Genomic DNA, 16,285 nt, shown 5'->3' with positions numbered 1-16,285 from the left:
TTGAACATGGAATATTATTTTACTTGGATATGTGCTACACAAAAAAATTATAAAAAAGATTATGTACAGAGAATTATTTGCATGTAAATATGTGCGAAACCACCATAAGCAATCCATTAAAAATAAGGACAAATAAATAATAGTTACCGATAAAAAAACAAATTCGAAATTCCTTTCTTAAAAAAAGCTATGGTCAATATTTGGAATTCGTAAATGACTTTAAAACTTACCTGAAAAAATCTTAATCACTTTTAGCGGAAAATTACATTCTATAAGCAGAAGTTATGGTTGATTTGATTTGCCACTGATAAAAAGTAGAATATTTGACCCAGACATTTCTTTCGTTGACAATCAAAATCTTTGATTGATAATGAATTGCAGATATATATAACATAATTCGGGATATTTACAATTTCAATTAAGTTAGGTGCAGGTAACATTTGTTCAACAGCAACAAGATACTTCTAATATCAAGGTTTGACTGAATATGATGAAGCGCAATGTGTTTGATATATGAGTGTATTTATCATGACTTTATTGCATCATAATAGCTTGGAGGAGCAGGATCAACAGTTTCTGGTAAGGTTGGATAAAGAGGTGCACTAGGGTTTGCGGTTGGAGCGTTGGGACCAAATGGATGTGGCATCGGCGAAGTGATTGGGTAGGGTTCATTAGGAATCTGATACCCATATGGAGCCGGCTGTTGCTGTTGCATAGATTCGTCAAACATGAAATACCAGCTGTGAACATCCAACGGGTAATCCGGTCCTTTATCCTGGTGGATATATTTTGCTGAAACATCAGCCGAACAGACCAACCTCCATCCCATTGAAGTAAAAGCATTAAGCAGACCAAGCAGGAGTGCCCGTCCGTGAATTCCGTCACCTGATATGGTACTCCAAGGATTACCAATAAGTTTAGCCTAAAATGCAGCAGTTGGAATATAAAAGCATAAAGGAGAATGATGTTTTAAATAACAACAAATATCACGGGATGCATCCTTGTTTTTGAAAAAACAGAGAACGCATTGTAGAAAAAGGATATCTGCTCAAAGTATGTGATTGTTCAGTAATAATACGCTACTTCCGTTTGTCTGTGTGACTTTTACAAAAAGGATGCTGTTACGCCTCATTTGGTAAACAGCAAATTAACCATCTAACATTACGCAATCATGTTTCCCAAGTTGCCTAACGTTAATGCCTTGCTTATTGAAGATTATTGAACCCTTAGCATTGTTTTTGAATTTACGTGGAAACTAGGAACCACCTGAGACCAAAATACAGCTAACTTGCCAAAACTAAACACCCGGTTTGAAATCAATGCTTGACGATTTGATCAAAAAGCATATAAATCTCAATAACTCAATCGCAAACACACGATTCTGTACCTTACATTGATCAGCGTTTCAAGCAAAAAAAAAGTAGTTTTTTTTCTTTTTCTGTATAGACCTGCCAATACTGACTCCAGCAAAATGTTTGAACACAGTTATTTTTTTATTGTTTCTACGCCTATAAGCGGGTGTTTCCATTGGCTTTACAACTAGTCTTTAACAATAGCCCAACAGAGCCAGTAACAGGGGAAGGAGATATGCACTTAGCAAATTAGACATGTCTTTTGACGTGAATACAATAAAACGGTAATAAAAAACAGTAACTAAAATGGTAAAGGGGACACATAAAACCAAAATTAGGCACAGTCTTGGTCAACCCACCCGTTTTGAAACCAAAGGGGTGTAATGACATTTAAACCCTAATAAACGTTTGTCAAAAGCAAATGATTCTATACCACATTAAATTGAATAACGTTTCAAGTTTTGCGCAAGAGAAAACGAAATAACAAATATTAAAAATATGGATGGGTTGTTGCTGACGTCAAAATTTATTTGTTTAAATTGATAAGTTTACTTATAAGTTTACAATTTATAAGTTTAAATTCTTGGGACTGATTTAAAATTTATTATCAATCTCGAAATTTAAAACAGGTTTTCTTAATTTTAATAGTCCAAAAATGCGTTCTGCATATAAAATCCACGATCCTCGTGGACTAGCACTATCAACCCGATTGCGCGTAAACTTTAGTCACCTTAGAGAGCATAAATTCGGATGATCAACTAGTCAATTTACTTCTCTATGGCAATGATATTTATAATACAGAACAAAATTGTTTTATACCTAAAAACCACTATTGTTTTTCTAAAATCATCTGAACGATTTGATGTTCCATTATTATAAATAACCCCCTCAACCTCGTCACCAGTATTTTCTTTTAATTTTCTCACAGTTTTATTATCTAATTTATGTGCAGTACCCCACAGATAGGTTTTTCTATCGTGGGGTATATAGAGTTCTGTATTCGACTTCTTTTAGTTTTGTAATTTTGTGTTTGAGTATATATATATAAAAAATTATTTCTGTGAATGTCTGCATTTTCCACGGTTTCTACAACTGGTAAATAAATACTCAAACCTGATATGTGACGCCACCATACACATTTTTTTCTTCTTGGACACCAAGCACCCATTTGCTAATAATTTCTCTCCCAACCTACAGAAATACAAAGCATTGATAAAGTAAGCCATTCAAATGATAGTTTTCTGGGGCTTTAAATTGTAACGATTCAAAAAACCCTGTCATCAACTTCCTATTCCGTTTTCTACCCTTTGACAATGTATAACGATATTTTTGCACTTAGCAAAGGGTAGAAAAGAGAGAGAAGATTGGTTACGGGTGATATAAAGGGAATTTGAATTTAACTTACAGAGTTTACGTCGTTCGGCGCATTAATTAGGCGAATTTTATCAGTTTCATTTAAAGAAAGACACATGAACTTGGTATGAAGAGGTGCTCCACGTTGAAACAGCAGCAGCGACTTATCATTAGTTTTTCGAGTAATATCCAAGCCAGTAATTACGAAGTAACCGTATGAACTGAGTTTCTCCATAAGTTTTACGATCAATAATCTGGATGTGATAGCTTCGTTCCCTAAAAAATCCCAAACAGCCTTTGTGAATTACCATCGACACGCGATTATTGTTGATACACAAGCCCATCTAAATAACTAGAACGTAAAGTATAATACCTTAAGGACACAAATTATTGCAGTATAAACTATTAGGGATAAAACATAAATTATCGTGGTATAAATTATTGGAAACATAAATTATTGTGGTATAAATTATTGGGAACATAAATTATTGTGGTATAAATTATTGGGAACATAAATTATTGTGACAAAATTATTGAAAACATAAATTATTGTGGTATAATTTATTACCGGGGTGAAGAAAACCTAAAAAGGTGGCTGTCTGTGCTAACAATTTTAAAACAAGCGAGAGGTGGAAAATTAAAAAATTTAATAGCCGTTTGCACGCTTTCCACTTTAATAAAGAAATCGAAGTCCTTTAACATCATGACTACTTCTAGTGCATTATTAGCAAAATAAACCAACGAACAAGCTCTACCACGTTTGGTTTCCGTCCACCATACAGAACAATAATTGATGCAGATAATTATTTTGCGACTTGGTAAACAAAAAAGTAAATTTTAAGTTCGAATCACTGCAGAGTTGCCATAGAAAAGAGATAACAACCCTTAAGGTTTTTCCTAAAGAATTTTGACATTTTCCAGGACATAAACTTTATCATTACACTATTCCTAAAATTATCAAAGATAAATAGATTTAAACAAAGAAAAACTCATTATGAAACAAAATTAAGTATCCAGACTTAACTTTAACATCAGACCCTAAAATGAACAAACTTCATAAATAATGAAAGGGTTGAAAAACAAAGAATGAGAAAATAAGTGTAAAAAATATAGAAAATCACTTTCAAGAATTTCGAAGGCCTGCGGCTGCCGTTCAACAAATCAATTCTGGAAATATCAAAGAATGCCGACAAAGTAACTTTGCTTACGATTCGGGGCGATGTAACTCACAATGCAATAAAATCATCCCATCTATTATTTAAACGCTCACCTGACGCCCACCAAGGGTTACCCTTTAACTTCAACTCATAACAAACAGGTCGCTCATCCTTAATATCTTGTATGCCGTTGTACCAAATTTGTCGGACAACTTCTTCCAAGCCAGCTACTATGCCATCAGGCATGTGTATGAATCGCAATCGATCTGTCCTATTTAAGCTCACTGATAAAAATTCGATTTCACCTAAAAATTAAAATTTATATAAAAAACGTTAACTAAAAGGCAGTTTTTCCTGTTTTCTTTTTTGCCTCGCAGAGCAATCAAATTATGAACCGGTTTAACCGCCTCCTTGGCCAATATAAAACCATGCCCTATGTAACACTAGGATGGTATATAATTTTTTTTATAAGCACTGTAGAATTTTTTTTAAATCTCCCATCTTTAGTCAACATTTAGATCTGAAATTTCGCACCGGCTGCTTAATTTTATTCAGCAAATATTCATAATTTACGTAAAAAGGGAAAACAGAAAAAGAATCATATAAAAAGTCAACTGAGGTATGACACAAAGACGTTTTTACGGTTTTCTTTTCTTGTAGTTTATTTCTGTGCCAACCACTACCTTACTTGCATAAATGTTCGCGCTAAAGTTGTGACAGTAATGTACCACAGGCTTAATCCCACCTCCCAAAGTTTTATAACCTAATTGACAACTTGTTTAGGACATTCTGAAACATATTTACCATTTTTAAACTTTTCGATAAGATGCGATAAACTAAAGTATCCTTATAAAAATTATTTCGGATGAGTGCAAAATCACTCATCCGATATTATATACAAAACATGAGAAATAATGTAAGGTGTTATTTTAAAAGAAACTTCAGAATCTAAGAGATTAACCAGTGGCTGCCCTGTTTAAGCTAACTTTACCTTGCAGTGTAGGATCATGTCGAAAAAACAACGTGTCGGCTGTTGACTTCAAGTTACTATTTCCATATAGAAGCCACTGACGAGCAGACAGACTTTGAATAATTTGCTTCAACATATGTCTAGCCATGATAGATTCGGCTTTATTCACATAATGCCATGGATTACCTTCAAATTTTATCTAAACATGGGATAGGAAAGTTTGTACTAAATTTGCTTTAAGTAAAACAAGTTCTGCTATAAAATAAAAACTGAAATTTTGGTCTATATTATACCACTTGGCAATTGCAAGTATCATTGTAAAAACTTGGGAGAGTTTAAAAATTTATCAGAAACATATAAATCAAAGACAACGAGTGTATGGTACTGCTTGAGTTACTTCACTGCACACAAATGTATCAATAACGGAATATAAATTATATATTATCAGGGAATTACTTTGAAATGAGTATCAGAACAAAGTAAGTATACCCTACAAAAACACTAATGTTCTTGATAGAAGTACTAGTGCTAACAAAAACATGGCATTTATTCGACAGTAACCTCTTACGCAAACTGTCGATGTGGCTATAGATGGCCCAACTTTCTCTGTTGTTGCTGAAATATTATGCAGACTCATGAGACTGAAACTTTATCAACTACATATCACGCTCCTAGGATTAAGAAAAAATTGTGAATAAAGTCATTTGGACGCATCCGGACACATTTTATGAACATTTTAAAATTTTAATTTACAATTGAATATGCGAACGGTGCGCTCTTTTCCTAGACAACGGCAACGGTGGTGACTCATCAGTATACCGCAAACCAATTGAAACTGATCAATATCTCAAGAAAACATCTAATCATCAAATGCCTGACAAAAAAGTGTAGTGTATTCATTACCGGACAGTGCTGTCACTATTATAGTTCTTCTTGTATTAAAAAATAATACAATAAAACCAGTGTTTCAATCTCAAAACACGCTACGCATCGGCACCCAAAAAGACAATTTCTGTATAGAGAATTAATACAATACTTCTATGAAATCTCATGTTATGATTTTGACGTTGTTTACGTCCATAAAACGAAACAAATGTTCAAACAACGTGTGTAAAAGCACAAATAGGGCATAACCAACTATGACACAGACAGAAATGAGATTACAGACCATACTCATGAGACTGAAGCTTTATCAACTGCATATCACGCTCCTAGGATTTTAAAAAAAATTATGGACATGCAATATTTCTATAAAATCCCATGTTATGATTTTTACATTGTTTACGTCTGTGAAACGAAACAAATGTTCAAACAACATGTGTAAAAGCACAAATAGGCCATAACCAACTATGACACAGACAGAAGATAACAGTTTATAAGCAGGAAAAATTAAGGTCATAGACGGAAAGTCCAGTTGATTAATAAGAAAGGTATTAGAGACCATAAATACCATAGAGCAGAGAATGCTGATATCAGCATTTCCTTTCAACTTCTGGCAAGCGAACATTTAGAAAAAAAAGGATCTATCAATCTATCAATCTATTGCTTCCATGCAAATTATCTGACTGGCAAATGTCGATCCCTTAATATCTCCTGAACTAAAACTAACCAAAGGTTATTTCGATGATTTCCTGTTAATAACAGCTGTTAAATAAACTTGCTTGTTCATGACATAATAATATTTGTATTATTTGATGACAATGACTGGAGAGATAGTGGTAATATTTTTAAGTTAAAACAAAAATCACTACCTCAAAGGTGCTGTCAGAGATATTTTTCTCTCTCAAACCATTTGTCCAGCATGATAAGCATACATCTTTTATAACGGAATGTAAATGCACTGGGCAATTGCTAATCTAGAAAGTAATAGTTTTATCTCCCTATTTATTAAATCCTGACCCTTTAGATTATAGTCATGATATGAAAATCAATTTTTTTTTTTAAAAAAAATATTTTGGTCTCTCATCTATCATTAAATTCAGTATAGTTAAATTAGCATAATTTTCTAACTCAGGCAGTCCTGTTTTTGTGGCATTATTGTTTTTTAAAAAAACTCCTTAATTTTTGAATTCTCTTTCGAATCTCAATTTCAAGATCAAATATATTGTAATTAAATATAAACTGTTGCGTCATGTTATTTATTTTGCAGTGTGATTTTGAAGATTTCATTCTTTATTAAATTTTGAATGTTTGATTCAAATATTTTATTTTCTCTCAAATATTTCCAAAATGCTGTGATATATCAAAGGAAATAAATTTCAGAAGTGAATATTTGAAAACATAGAAACCAAAATGTGTTTAGAATATATAGATGCAGATAGATAGATATAGAATATCTTTGAACCCTCACTACAAAAACAATGTGTAGATTATTCTAAATGTTCTATTAGATATCCAACAAATAGATGGCACTCACTCTCAAAAAAAAAAAATATTACCTGTAGTTTATCAAATGAAGAGATGCCAATTGAGAAAAAGATTTGTGTGTTGGGTATCAATGTTTGCCTTTGGAAAAACCATGTAGTCAAATCTTGCATCTGGCTTAAATCACTGGAAACTAGAAGCTAAAAAAAAAATGGCTGTAAAAAATCTAGATTATGCAAAATGCACTTGGTTAATATTGTAAATTAAAGTCAACCGTTACAACCTTTTTACAATATGTTTACACAAAATGTGATTGGTAATGTGTGAAAATCCTTCTGTGTTGATATTCTCAGATTTTGGTTTAGAAGTTTATTAGCTCACATGTCAAAAATAAATTTCTCTTGAGTTCAAATATCTCCAATAAATATATGTAAATATCTGTGACTTTTGCAAAGGGGACATTTTTTGTCTTATTTGTTTACAGACAGATTGGCTATTTGTTATGTCCATAATTGAATTATCATTAGTAAGGTTATTGTATTGCACTTTTATGTTTAAGGCTTAATAACCTAAAAATAAGTGGAAATATTTGACGTCATCTCCTGCGTGGGTAACTAAGGACCAGCTAAAACCAATGTTAGGCCAAGTTGTCAATACTGGGTCAACCCATCCGTTTTGGAACCTCAATATCTCTTTAAAAGGAAATTTTCTTTGGCAAGTTTTTGCTGACCTCATCAAAATTTTTAAACCCCAATATCTATTTAAATGTTCGTTGAAAGCACATGGTCATATGTAATATTTGGACTAGCATTTCAAGCCCTACACAATAGATGAAACAGGTTTTTGTGTATTAACAGGTCCTTGCTGATGACGTTATTAAAATTCCAGTGGCAGTTCTCTTTTCCATTGTTCTCTGGCTTAAGCAGATTTTTCCACGGGCTTCTATCAACTTGATTCTTTCCATAACATGACGTCAACTCAAGGTAAGGGGTAAAGCAAAGTTGACACAGGTAATTAATTAATGCAAAGGTAAGCATAAAAAATGGTATATATATAATATCCTATTCCAAATTAAAAGAAATATAAAATGTTCACTTAAAAATTTCAAAAAAAGATACATGATGTTTATATATCAACAAAATACATTTATTATCTTAACACCTTAGTGATTTTTTAATGACTAGATTAAACACAATCTGCAATGCATCTACCTTCATAGCATTTGATACTGGGACAAAGTTCTAGGGAAAATCATATTTGCTATAGTACGACGCTTTAGTTTTAGTATCAAGGTTTTGGGTTGGAGCATCCAATAGGTACAAGCAAGTTTCAAAAACCATCAATTTAACACTTTCCATATTTCTTTTTATATGGACATGCATAATTAACAGCACTTCAAATTTCAAAATCATAAAGATTTTTTGAAAACAATAACAATTCTTATACAATTTTCCAAGTCTTTTTTATATTATATCCCTTGCATGAGTTTGCATGGCTATCCAATGGCACAAAAATCACCAGTCACTTTCTAACGACAGGCGTGGCATTATGCTAAGATTTACTAAATAAAAAAAATAAAAAAGGGGGTTTATGTTTATCATGTTGAAGCCGTGTTAAGTTGTAATGGTTAAAAATAAAACTTTTTAGCTTGTTAATCTCACGGAAACAAGTTGTTTATGAACTGAAAAAAAATCGAAACGAAGAAGGCTGTTTCTTTTTTATTTCTTTTTTACTAAATTTCTCAAAATTAATCCTCACAGGGTTATTTTGAAAAAATCATGCCAATGTTTACTGATCACAAGGTCAGATTAAAGTTTGTTTGTTCTTCTTTATATTTCATTTGTGTGTATTTTAAAAAGAAGAAAAATGTACGATGATATAACTCACAAAGAACACTGAATGATAATGTATCAGACAATTGTATATATACAATTTCAATTCTCTTTGGGACGATGCAAAGCTTTAATCTTTAATCTGAAGTAAAAAATTGATTGGACCTTCATCCAGAAAACACCAGCTACTTACTGAGAAAGTCAAATAAAAGCAGGTGTGTTGTTTAAAGTATCTGTTATAGAGATGAGTTATATATCTTTATAAAAGCGAGTCTACTTCAGAATAAATTGACATTAACTTTCAATGGGTATACTGATTTTGTGATCTTCAATTCTTTGCAAATTAATATAAAGGGGATGGGGTCCTAATAAACTCCCAGGAAAGCAGGACCTTAAATAATTTGTGTCTCTTCATGTTTATTGGGACCTTTCAGGTTACATACCTTCCATCCTAAGTTGTACATGCCATATAACACATTTGCGCACATCTTCCGGCTTTCAATAGATGATGATTTGTCGCCAAGAGAAAAAGGATAGCCATTCATTTTGAATTTGTAACATCTTGTTGCAGCGTTAGGATTTTCAGGACTCGCAAATTTGGGTTTTTCTTCTTGTATTCCTTTTGACCAGAATTGCACAATGGAATGTCTGATCACATCCAACTCAGGTTGACCTATACAGACACATGTATTATAAATTTCTAATTATAATATTGAAAGAATGAACTGTTTCGGGAACTTTATGTATGGTGGTAATGCTTTATCATCATTTTATGCCTTTCATATGCAATTTTGGCACAGGTGCTACTAAAAGAAAATGTCAAGTGTCTAATTAAAGTGTCTAAATTTAGTATTTTTTGTGCTATTAATAGCACACCTTAATTTATTTGCATAACCCCCTCTCAATAAAACCATTGCTTTACTGCCTTTGGAACTTTTCTATAGCATGGAATTTTCTATTGTTATGGATATGCAATTTTTATAATAAATTGACATGCAATTTTTAGGAACTAAATTTTGTTTCTTATTTGATTCCATTTGTTTTTTTCACATACAGTTAATTACTGGCCCCTGTGAAGTTCGCAAACTACTTTAAGCAGGACAGAATTTAAAGTTGCATAAAAATACTGGCAAAGTTGCAAAAATAGAGCCATGTGCAAAAACTCCTAAAAAGATTTAATCACAAAAAATCTTTGAGTAAAGCCACAATATATGAATGATTTGTAAATGCATTTTTCCTAAATACCTCATAAAAAGGTCTCTATAAAAATTAATGAAATTAAGGTATAAGACTAAAAGTGCAAACCTAAACATGGGAACATTAAAAAAGTACTTTTTAACTTACGGGAGAAGGAAGAGGTCATGTAAAAATGGAGTACAGCTTCTTATTTAAAAATTGGGTAAATTTTGCTGTTACGTAAAAAGGGTTGAGTACATCAGCAAGTTATGGCATGTCAAAAGCTAACTTGAGCAAACAAGATAGGGCTTGTAACCTTCTAAAAATGGATTTTTATGTTAAAAAAATCTCAAACTGCATACTTTACATGGCTAGCCTCACAAATATTGAGGGATATACCCTGTTTATTATTTCCAAGAGGGGACATATAGCTTAGATTGGTAGTCCTGGAGTATTTAATGATCATTTTTGAGCTTCGCCCATCCAATTAGGGTCTGTGCTCTACCAGACAACTCCCTGCAGCATGTAACAACCTACACTATGTGTATGTGTCATCTCCCCCTCTCCCTCACATGGCTGGGGCTATAGTAAGATTCACTTATCCATATTAAATTGCAGCCAAGGACGATCAAACCACAGTTTTTTGCACAAAGTGCAAGAGTTATAACCACAAGTTATAGTGCCACAAAAAAATAACTGACTTGGACATGTTCAAAAAACATAGCAAAGGATGTGAACATTCAAAAAATGCCAAATTTGATCTTTTAGCTATAACTTAAAAATTATTTCCTTGAATTTCACGAAAGTTTGTATAAAAAATGATAATCATGCAACAAATCTGATATATACTATTTTTTTCTTCCAAAATCTAAGCTATGCCGGGAAATTGACAAAAAAGTAACTTTGTTACTTAAATATATTTTGTTGTTTTAAGATGATTTGTAGCACTATAACATCCAAAACTGCGTGCTTTGATCCTATTCGAAGCTAAAAATAGCATCAGACAAGAAAAGTAATACTATTCCTGGAAAGATATGTGATAACCAAGTAACAAGGGCAATATTATGAGTGTGTTACTTTTTGGACTGGAAATTTGTAGTTATAATATAATAATTAGTCATAATTTGATTAGTAATTTATGGAAAAACTACATTGTAATAATTATTTTAGGTAAATTTCATTAAAATTAGGGATAAAAATGTAACATGCAGGGTAATTTTTTTTAGAATTTTTAATACATTAATTTTTGTCATTAAAGGTAAAAACATACTTTAATTCTATCACTTGAGCTGTCAATTTTTCAGAGGATAACTAGAAGATTGTATTGAGATAAACGAGTAACATTACTAATGCATAAGATATATATATTGATACATTCATAAGCATATCTCATATAAGGATATATATAGATATATAAGTAGACAAGTCATGTTACTTTTTATCACACAATTTTGCAAATGATAAAGGCTGTTAACACCCAGGATTGTCTTTTAGGTTCGGCAACTTAGTAAGAAAGAAGATTTTTCCTAAGTTTTTTCTGTATCAATATACAGATAAATAAGTAGCGAGAATGCAATCCAGGTTACATTTTTATCAATTACACAATATTGGTGATAAACCTGTAACATACAGGTTTATCACCAATATTTATTCTTAGAAACCTTAATTAAAGCTTACCCAGTTAATTTCTTAAAAGGATGATTTTCTAGAACCATTTCTTCATTAAATTATTGATCAATAAAGTAACATATATTTAATGTTTAAGGTATAGAACAATAACTTTATTTTAGTTACATATTTATCATTTTTTGGTGTTTAAATCTGAGTAATTTTTATTTCATGTTGTAGCATAATGTTGAAACTTGTTTTTTATTGATTTATGTTTCAAATGAAAAAAATAAACAATTGCAATCTTCAGATAAAAACCTAACATTTTATAATGTTTTCGGTTACGGATTTATCATTTTGCTTGCTTCATAAAAAATAACCGAGAAATTGTGATCGTATTTTCCAAAACTATGCTTGCACCAAGTTTTAAGTCAAAAAAATAAATTTTCAAACATTAATAAAGCTTTTTATCATTTTTTAAAAAAAAACACTTGCTACTTTCTTATCATTTCTCTTTTTTGAGTTGAGGATGGAAACTTCACTATTATAAAATTTTGTTATTCTATTTTTCAAATATGTATTCAAGATTTTTATTGGAAATACCAAATCAGCTACAGAGATAAAAAGTTAGCATGGCATACTAATGTTCACAATTGGCCAATATCCTGCCTATGTTTTTTGAACATGTCCACTTCCAAAACACAAAGGCAGTCTGAAATTCTTAAAAATGTTTTAAATGTTGGGAGCAGCAATTAACATACCTTGATTTAATACCATTAAATAAAAATGTATTTTCTTCTATTGTAAATTTTCATAGTTAAAAATTAAACATACCGCCATATAGTACAATAAAAGAGTCCCATGCATGAAGAGAGATTGCCATAAAATTGTTGCTTGGTAGATCAGGTAAAGGAGAAGAACATCCACTTCCCATTTTATATACTTGTCTCTATTATGCAAAAAAAATAGTCACCTTTAGTGAAACTCACACATTGGTTAACAAAATAGCACATTGAAACTACCTGCTTGATTGGTGGGTGGAATCGAAAAGGGCTAACCTTCCCATAGCCATTTAAAGCTATAGTTCCAAATATGTTGTTCTGCTTCAACAAAACCCAAAACAAGAAACGTTTGAGCAAAAAAGATATTCAATTTACCGTATAATTCACTGTTGGGTGGCCATATGCACAGACGTATCCAGAGAGGTTTTGCTACCGGTTAACCGGTATGGGATCCTAAATTCGTGTCCCAAAAAAATAAAAAATGCAAAGAAAAAAACTAATACGGTCTTTGTTGTTTTACAATAGAAGTTATCTATCATGGACACCACGGTGTAATGTTTAATTTTTAACAGGTTTTTTATCAGCAATATATTTATCAGCAACAAAGACTAAAAACGAAAAATACATAAAATTATGTAATAAAATGTAAGAAATAAATGTACAAAATTTTGCTGTTTTGAGTGCCGCAAAGCCATTTTCCGGCAATCTAGAGACCTCAAAACCCAACATTTTCCCTTTGGCAACAACCATGGTGGTGCTTCACGGAGATACTAACCTAAAGAAAACGGTAGTCCCAAAAATACTCTGGATACGTCACTGATATAAGTGGCTAATTAGCCATATGAGCAGATGTATGTCGTTTTATTAAACAACTAGTCTATAAAGCCTGTGGAAAAAGCCACTGAGGCAGGATAACAATGAAAAGAAGCGTTATATATTTGAATTTTGAGACCTCAGCAACCTATAAAAAATAACAACATAATTTAGAACCTTGTTTCACGTTGCCTCTATTGTGTAGAGTTTAAAGCGCTGATCAAGAAAATGTATAGGGTCTTATGTTTTCAATGAAGGATTGATGAGATATAAAGGTTTAGAAATTTTGCTGATGTCAGCAAAGTCCCTCCAAAACATATAATTTTTTAAGAAATTTGTATACCCGTTAGGTTGATCGTATAGATCTTAAAACACTGATCAAGAAAATGTATAGGTTCATGTATATCTTTAACAAATGGTAGCAGAGATATGGGGTTTAAAGGTTTTTTGATGAAGCATCAACCCAATAATTCTGAAACGGATTCGGGGACCCAGGTTTGGGAAACTTACCCAAATTGGTCCCAGGTGGTCCCTAGTTACCTACGCAGTGAGAAATCACTGACGTCACCACCTTGTTTCCAAGTCATTTGGCCTCAAAGTTTTAAGTACATTGTAATGGCTTCATTAATTTAATACAAGATATTAACGTTAAAGTACTGTTATTGACGTCAAGCTGCAACAACAGAAAATTTAACATTTGAGACATGCATTTTTCGGCTTCATCAAAGGAAAATGAACACATCCAGTTTGACTGTTACAGACATATATGGAACTGGCATATTTTCATAAAGATGCACTATTTCTGGTTCAAGAAAAAAACATTAAAAAGATGTATAGAGTGTATGATTTTAACAAATTTACTGACCACATTCTAAAGCGTTCGAATGACATTGTATCCAAAAACGGTATTCATTACGCAGCTATGTTTGATCTCAAAGTGAAAAAGAACAAATCTGTAGCTTGAAGAAAACATGTGCTGTAAGTCTATAACCAAGTGCTAACTTGTTTACGCTTATATCATATCGCTTTCGCTGGAATGTGTTAGGCATTTTATAGTACTAGTAAAACTATTTTTACAAAAATGGCACTGAGAAATTGATGGCATTTAGCACAACAATTGACTCGTTAAACACATTTTGCTTCTTTTCATATAAATAAAGTTGATATGTTACTAAAAAAACTATTTAATTAATTGTTTGGCATAAAAAATAATGCCCAGCGTGTTAAATCACGCTTAGGGTTTGTTTACATACCATATCTGCCATTATTAGATTACATCACTTTAAATTTATAATTGGAATGAAATTGGAGAATGGCGTATTACCTTACCTTAGTTAACATACTATATTTTTTATATAAATCTCTAAATTGTTACTGGTCATAGTTCAGTGTATTAAAGGTGGCTTCACATCACATTTCTTTAGTTCTGGCATAGTGTGGTCTCCTGCTTATTGTAAATAGTGTTACACTGCATTATTTTTTTAAATGATGATTTTTTGTCTTCACCACCCAAATATAAAAACAGTCAGGGTAAACACCTAATTAGGCGACGGTAGGCTAATAAGGGCATATGTAACCTAGTTAAGACATTACAATATTTAATGGCTTTTCACACATTCCTAAGAAAAAATCACAAAAAATTTCTGATCAGAATGATTTAACAAAAGCTTAACGATGAAACAATACTGTAATATTTTCTCATAACTGTGAGTTTAATCGTTAAAACTTTTTGAAAATAAAAACCCTTTAGGTATTAGCGCAAGTAATAAAATTTAGTGATTTGTTAACTACGTGAAAGTTTAAAATTAATCGTGCAAAAACTATTTGTTTTTAAAAATGATTTTGTGCATGTTTCTTTATATCTTTCAAACTTAGTTCGTTTTAAAAAATATATCTCAGCATTTTATTCTAAGCTATGTATTTTTTTCAACAAATCATTTACGCGAAAGAAATTGCACACAAAACTATTGTTTTCATGAGTTTCATGCGCCTTTTTTTGTTTAAAAGACTTTTGAACATTTTATTGCGATCTTTTTTTTTTAACAAAACGCAAGGAATAACTTTAGCAGCATAACTTTAAAATACAAGTCTTTGTGCATGAAAGTAATTATCCATTTACCGACGCTTTTCCACCTTGTTCTACCACAATTTAAAAACATGATATACAATCCTGTTTTGACAGTCTAATCAATGAAGAGGCTAGGCATGCAACGCTTAGCATGGCCAAAAGTGTTTCTATGTTGTCAAGGCGTGCGATTCTTAATAATTGTCTCTACAATGGAGGAGGGTGTTACGACAAGCATATTTTCACATCACGCATGCAGATGATTAATGATTTTTTGTAGCTAAAAAAAATGAATAATTCGCCTTCCTTTAAAAAAAATGAATAACTTTGTTCTCTTGTTTTGAATTAGCAAATTATGTAGTTATGCAGCAAAAAGTTTTCTTGTGCTGTTTTGGAAATTATATGCAAGAATTATTCCTTTCTGTTTCAATATATAGAATATCGTGTTGTTTCGAAAGTTATACAGCAGGTTAAGATTATTTTGTTTGAAACTTATACAGCACGTTATTCTCCTTTCACTCATAAAAAACTAAAAAAATTTAGTGTTGTTTTAATGCTTTTCGTGCAGCCTTATAAAAAAATCTACATCTTGTATGTCTCACATGTGCAAATTTTTTTAAGTATAGGCAAAAATTATGTTATATCATAACGGAGGAGGGAGTTATGACAAACATATTCTGCAATGCATTTTTCCTATAAAGTGACTATTTAAGTAATAGTAAGCAGTATTACATTTTAGCTAAGCAAACGAATTTCACCATTATATAATATCATATGATATACTATAATATTCATACAGAAGGAGGAAGTTAC

The 16,285-nt window shown here is 31.7% G+C and overlaps 1 protein-coding gene across 1 annotated transcript; it reads right to left on the bottom strand.

Annotated features, from left to right (window-relative positions):
• LOC130612077 (uncharacterized) lies at positions 1–12,761 on the bottom strand. The gene is made up of 9 exons (XM_057433366.1): positions 12,647–12,761; positions 9,472–9,701; positions 7,271–7,396; positions 6,584–6,688; positions 4,854–5,031; positions 3,976–4,167; positions 2,758–2,981; positions 2,466–2,543; positions 1–922 (listed from the first exon to the last, which is right to left on the bottom strand). Exons 1-9 carry the CDS (start codon positions 12,744–12,746, stop codon positions 527–529), a joined length of 1,629 nt encoding a protein of 542 aa, XP_057289349.1. The 5' UTR covers positions 12,747–12,761; the 3' UTR covers positions 1–526.
• Positions 12,762–16,285: the final 3,524 nt, after the last annotated feature.

Source organism: Hydractinia symbiolongicarpus, chromosome 10 (assembly GCF_029227915.1).
Source record: "Hydractinia symbiolongicarpus strain clone_291-10 chromosome 10, HSymV2.1, whole genome shotgun sequence".
Taxonomy (NCBI): Eukaryota; Metazoa; Cnidaria; class Hydrozoa; order Anthoathecata; family Hydractiniidae; genus Hydractinia; species Hydractinia symbiolongicarpus.
This window is presented reverse-complemented; position numbering and strand designations above follow the sequence as displayed.

What these genes read in the sequence shown, in the direction of transcription:
- LOC130612077 (XM_057433366.1), bottom strand. Translation starts at nt 12,746, where the DNA reads ATGGGAAGTGGATGTTCTTCTCCTTTACCTGATCTACCAAGCAACAAT. An exon ending in TCTCTGACAGCACCTTTGAG is followed by an intron (nt 5,032 to 6,583) that starts GTAGTGATTTTT and finishes TCCCATGTTTAG; the next exon opens with ATAAAATTTGAAGGTAATCC. An exon ending in ACATGATCCTACACTGCAAG is followed by an intron (nt 4,168 to 4,853) that starts GTAAAGTTAGCT and finishes TTTAATTTTTAG; the next exon opens with GTGAAATCGAATTTTTATCA.